The sequence below is a fragment of the Homarus americanus genome, unplaced genomic scaffold (genome assembly GCF_018991925.1).
Source record: "Homarus americanus isolate GMGI-L3 unplaced genomic scaffold, GMGI_Hamer_2.0 scaffold56009, whole genome shotgun sequence".
Classification (NCBI taxonomy): Eukaryota; Metazoa; Arthropoda; class Malacostraca; order Decapoda; family Nephropidae; genus Homarus; species Homarus americanus.
Genome location: NW_024739542.1, coordinates 4,575,748 through 4,582,088, shown reverse-complemented (window position 1 = coordinate 4,582,088; position 6,341 = coordinate 4,575,748). Strand labels below are relative to the sequence as shown.

The window sequence follows — 6,341 nt, the reverse complement described above, 5'->3', positions numbered from 1 at the left end:
AATTATACTACACCGTTCACGAGTGTATAAAGAGAATAAAAATCTGTTGAACTTAGGCTACGTCAGAGTAAATTGTGGTAGCAAAAGTCACAAATGTGTAACTCTATCATATTGTTGCCAGTATATTTACATTGTTATGCCAAATTCGTATACAATTGACTCGGGTATAAATCATAAAGTGAATTAGTCTTTTAGAATATATATATATATGTATATATTAACATTTTGTAGTATTTTATCAGAATTCTTCAATAAAAAATATTTAATAAAAATAGAGAGTTGTCGTTTTTATTAGTGCCTAGTTTTGATATAGGTTAGCGATTTTTCACCTGAGTATGAATGCACTATGAAAAATACATGGATTTAAAGAAATTCTATATAGTTTATGAAATAATTTAAAAAGATAAAAATACCAAATATTTAGTTGTTAGTAGTTTAAACGATAATGATATACTACCAACATCGCACATCGTGGCAGACAGACGGGGGGGGGGGGCGGTAACCTTGAAGGAGTATGACAGTTGATGGCAGTTTTAACCTTTATTTACCTATATACCTCCTGTCACACTTACCCACAGTAACGACAATAGCATCAATGAACAACCCGATATACATAACCTTTAATACCTCGCTAGGAACTCGTAATAAGCGTTAAAACAACCTACGGGTTATATCATATCCGTTATATTCAAACCAGAGGTATACCTTTACCCCTCTCACCGTCACTTCCCAGTACACGTACAACTATTGGCGTGGCAGTGTCGTTCCTGGTGTACTTCCCTGTGATTTTTTGTTTGGTTTTTCAAGTGAATATTACAAGCGAGAAGTGTAAATAACGGAATTAGTGGTGTTGAATGTGAAGTCTTCCCATGGCATAGCGGGGATAAGTTATTTATAATTGTTATTAAGGATGTTCAGTTAAATGATCTATTACTCTTAGTAAGGACGTTATTTATTGTTATTTACTATTAACTGACACTATTGGTGTTCTTAAAAATCTTTACTTATCGCTTTTGTTTATCGTCATTGATTATTATCTAACCATTCAATGCTATTCATGATTCAACGATCATTCAATCCGTTTATTACTAGTTATTTATCGTCATTTGATATCAATTTACTATCTCTTGTAATTGTTATTGATGTTATTTATTGTTAATTACTAATTATCGATATGGATTTATTCTATTCCAATACAGTACAAATCGTAATTAGTAAAACACTAAGGAAAAGAGACCAATGAGGAATTAATAATAAGGAAAATAACAAAGAAAAATAATGATAACATGGCAAGTAACAAAAAACAACAATGATAACAAAGAAAAATAAATAATATTAAAAATAACAATAACAAGGAAAATTATAAAGAAAATAACATTACCAAAGAAAACTAAAAGCATTAACAAAAGAAAAAAAAGCAATAAATCGCAAAGACAAATAACAAGGCAAACAACATTGACAATAACAAAACAACAACAATAACGAGGAAAACAATATCAACGAGACATTAGCGAAGACTTATCGCCAGACAAATTCCAAACAGGACATTGGTAAGTTTATACATTTTAACAGCGTAGATATATTAACAATTAATAAAGATAAAGTTACCTAATTTATATGTTAATTTCCCATCCCTGGTTATTTATTCGTTCAAATATTCTTTGTTATATATATATATATATATATATATATATATATATATATATATATATATATATATATATATATATATATATATATATATATATATATATATATATATATATATATATATATATATATACTGGTAATTATATATGTGTAGATCTATAATTATGTGTTATTTAGTGTGGATGATAGTTGTGTCGTGTTATGGTGATAGTGGTGTAGTGTGGGAGATGATAATGATGTAGTGTTATGGTGATAGTGGTGAAGTGTAGGATAGATGATTAGTGGGTCTCATATTTTTGACCTGACCTAACATGACTAGTTACGTCGCCCTTTTTTCTAAGCTCCTCCTGTTTGCGGTTGTGTTGGTGTGTGGACTAGTGGATGTCATGTTTTGGAACAGACCTCATGTTTTGTAAGGTCACTTGTGTACATAAGCCTCTCTCAGTCCCTGTAATTCAGTTGCCTCTGAAGAGAAAGGTAAGGTGCTCCATTGTTTCCCCTTTTCCTGTGTGATTTTACCAAGACTGTTATAATTATGACACCACTTGTGCATTCTGTGTTTCATGATTACATGTGAATATTTACAACTCTGTAATTGGGTGTGGTTTATTATTGTACACACGCTGAACCAGTGTGAACTTGAAATACGTTTTTACTGAAGAAATATTTATGTGAACAGTTTAAACCATTATCAGGTACGTGTTGCAGGCTTGTTATCTGGAATCATCATGGAGGTGGAGAAGACTGTGGCCGAGGTGCACTACACTGTGAAGATCCCCCAGCTGTCTACCTACAAGGAGTTGAGTCACACCTTCACTACGGACTTCCCGCTTTCATTGAACGGTCTCCGTACCCTCTGGCGACTAACTGTGACTCCTTTCCTCAGAGAAAACGGCTGTGGTAGCGACGACCCAATAAATCGCAACATTGGTATATCTCTTGAATGTTTAAAATGCAACATCAATCGTCCTGGTATTGAGGTGTTTTGTAGTGTGTCGGGCCGAGACGAGCATGAGAAGCAGCTCACTCAGAGCAATGATGGACTAATGTGGGAGGGGATTTTGGTTCCCAGATTAGCGCTTCGTATCTTCAAGCTTCTGGACGACGATCAGCTGACAGCCAACCTGCGCTTCCTGGTGCCTGGGACAGATCTTTCGAGAGCAGTGGATTCCCTGAAAAACCTGAGTTGTCAAATGAAGGAAGTATATAAGAGTGGGCGGTATTGCGACGTGGAGGTCATCACCAGTGACGGGGTGAGGCTCCCTGCCCATCGCGCTGTACTACGCACACGTTCCAACCTCCTGAAGGAGGCTAAATCTGGTAAGAGGTTTTGTGAGACCGACAGTACAGCTAATACGCCTCTGCCAGAGCCGGACACGCCCAGAGTTGAGTGTCACCTGACTAGACCCGAGACCCCAATCAACAGCACATTTGGCAGTATATCTTCAGGGTACCAGTCCGTCGCCTCCCTGTCTCCAGACTCCTCCGACAGCAACACCTGTAGGAATATGGCGTCGCCCTGTCTAGGACACAAGTCACCCATGAAAGCATCACGCACTCCGGCGGGCACACCATCCAAGGTGACCTTCGCTCCACACACCACCACCGCCTCCCCTGTAAAGTGTTCTTATACATTTTCTGAACGGGTCTTCAGTCCTAGCCGAGCTACCCAAAGCAAACGTCTCTTGGCTTCCAGCACAACGTCTCCTAGCAAACGAACGAACGCCCCCAGCAACTCCCCCATGAAGCGTGCCTACACCCCAAAGGAAGTGGTAACTAGGAGACTGAACCAACTGCACACCCAAGATACCAAGAACGACCTTCACTGTCACGAGAATTGTCCCTCGCCTAAGTGCAGCAACACACCCAGGAGCCCACTGAAGGAAGTTAACAACACGCGTGTAGACGGCGCCGCTGAGTTAACTGTGAGAGTTAACATGTCGGCCTCCGTCACCCAACACCTACTGGAGTGGATCTACACGGGTTAGTAAAACAGTTTATTGCAGGTTCTTAAATAATGTAATGTCTTCCATCTCACAGCTGGACAATAACGACACCTTTAGCTACTTCTCCATTCTTGAAAGTTTGGACCAAATTAACAAAGGTTCATACGATCTTTGTTTCTCGTAACTGAAGATGTAAGACGTATAGTTGGTTGACTTGAGATAAAAAACTTATGTCCACAAATAACATTCAGAATTCTACTGATAGAGTAACTAACTTAACTAGAAGCACAAGGATGTTGAGAATCATTAAAGGTTCCATCCCTTGATTCCTAACTGGTATTAAATGGAATTGCTGTAGTTAAGGTAGAGTCTTAGTAGAATTAGATTGTCAAAATCAAAAGTTCGCCGAAAATCTCCAGCCAGTATTATGTTGCTAGTCATAACACAGGTGGCGCTCTTTCCACCAACGCGTCGTATTGTGACTGGACTGAAGGTCAACAGTTGGTGGAAGTGTTATCTGCTGCCTGGGGATTCTCGGCAAAGTTTATTTTGAATATAGTGTACAGTATACTTACCGTGCCTTATGTACTGAATCCCTGGACGAAGAATTTGAGTAAAGTGACCGAAACTTCGAGGTTTCAGAACATTGGCATGGTAAGTGTAATGCGACTTTTTACTTTGACTACAGTATATTGTTACATCTTCACTTACCATGAACCCTTTTCATCGTACGAAACTTTGAGGATCAAGACCCAGATATATTGTGTTGCTCAACTAATCTGAAGGTTATGGTGAACTAGTTAAAAATTTGTCTTCAAAATACGTTTTAATTAATTCACATCAATAATTTGATGACTATATATGTATAACTAATGAAATCTCATAACCTTGGCAGGATACATTGAGTGACTGTTGGAGATAACAGTATGAGTGGGAGCATCGGGTCCTACTTGATGCGGTGACATGAACATTCTCGCTTGCTGACAAGATTTACTACAACGATTTGTCCCTTTTTCTAATATTTCTCTCTTTATCTGTTAATACAGGAGAGTGTAGAGACCTGGGAGGAGTGGCAAGACCGCTGATGGTGGCAGGTCTACGTCACGGCGTACTCGACCTGGCCAGGGCCTGTGAGGAGCACCTAGCTGCTGCCCTCACGCCCAACACAGCCCCCGAGCTGCTCCGGCTGGCGGACAAATATGGTGCCGCCACGCTGCGAGAGGCCACCCTTCAGTACGCCCTCACCCATGTGCGTCCCTCTGTGAAATTATCATTACTTGGCACGACAACAAAACAACAGTCCAGATAAATACATTAAACTGGAATATGACGCAGACATTATCTGGAGAAGCATTACCATACACAACCACCATACCTTACTACACTACACTGCTACTGTACCACCATACCTTACTACACTACACTCACTGTACCACCATACTTTACTACACTACACTCACTGTACCACCATACTTTACTACACCATACTATCCAACTTACGTGCCCTATCCTAAGTCATCCCAACCTAACCTAACCTTACATTACATTAATGGTCGTTATTGGTCTAAAAAAAATACTTTCAATCTTGCACTCGAAATGACCTGTGTACGAAACGAGTATTTAACTGGCATGTGTTTCTAAGAATAAGTAGTGCCCACCAGGTGTTGAGTTTCTCACACAGGCTCCAATAATATTAACATTCTCTATCCTCAGGCAGCGGAAGTGACGGCCCAGCCTTCGTGGGCGTGTGTGGCCTCCCACGCGCCTACACTTATACTTGAGTTCTCGCGCCGTCTCGCCCTCCACACCTACGTCAAGAACTAACACCATGCCCACACCAAGGACCTCACGCCCACGCCAAGAACTAACACCACACCCACACCAAGGACCTCACGCCAAGAACTAACACCGCACTCACACCAAGGACCTCACGCCCACGCCAAGAACTAACACCAAGCCCGCACTAAGATTTCACAATCGAAATGTGACGTGCCTGGTACTGTCTGGCAGCTTGGCTTGTCTTACTGTTCAGATGAGTCCCTGTCTTGATGAGGCCTTAGGGTACAGTAGAACTTGGGCCTATTAGGACATTGCCCTATTATAATTGGGGTCTATTATGAATGAGACCCATTAGAACTGTTCTGGTACTAATTCATACATACACTCCTAAACACACATGCATATCTTCCCACACACAAAGGCAAACATACGTATAAATGTAAGTACACATACACACACATTGTCAAATTTCACTCGTTTTTAGTCTTTCCTTGAGTAACTTTAAGTATATTTTCTTTTCATAGGATATATTATAACTTAAGACAAGGTCATTATATTATTACTAAGGCCCTTACTATTAATTCAGGAAGAGTATAAAATGTTTCACTATTACATAACCATATTATAGAATCACCCAATAAATGAAAGTTGAGGGAAGAGTTGTTTCATCTTAACCTCAGAGGGATGATGGTTGGCCTGAAGGAGCCATTGAACGAGAGAATTGGGTTTGTTGATAACTAGATATTTAGCTAGATTGTAAAGATACATACATTCGTTATTTCAAACATGAGCACGTAAGAAGTTTATCAGAAGTATTATGCACGATTAACTGTTAAACTGGTAAAAAATTTACGCTTACGGAGGACGCATTTAATATATAAAGTACTTATTTTTATCCTCAATAAGTAGCATACTAAGACAAATTACGTATCATTAATACTACATTATGCAAAAACTAAAATTCTA

The 6,341-nt window shown here is 39.3% G+C and overlaps 1 protein-coding gene across 4 annotated transcripts; it reads left to right on the top strand.

Moving 5' to 3' along the window:
• Window positions 1-712: 712 nt before the first annotated feature.
• Window positions 713-6,032, top strand: LOC121874895. Of its 4 annotated transcripts, none has more exons than XM_042379222.1 (5): window positions 713-782; window positions 1,200-1,550; window positions 2,359-3,633; window positions 4,643-4,845; window positions 5,310-6,032. In XM_042379222.1, the coding sequence occupies exons 3-5, from the start codon at window positions 2,379-2,381 to the stop codon at window positions 5,418-5,420; spliced, it is 1,569 nt and encodes a 522-aa protein (XP_042235156.1). In that variant the 5' UTR covers window positions 713-782; window positions 1,200-1,550; window positions 2,359-2,378; the 3' UTR covers window positions 5,421-6,032. The 4 variants fall into 4 exon arrangements, with proteins under 4 accessions (XP_042235156.1, XP_042235154.1, XP_042235157.1 ...); XM_042379220.1 differs by having other exon boundaries at window positions 728-806; XM_042379223.1 differs by having other exon boundaries at window positions 728-806; window positions 2,346-3,633.
• Window positions 6,033-6,341: the final 309 nt, after the last annotated feature.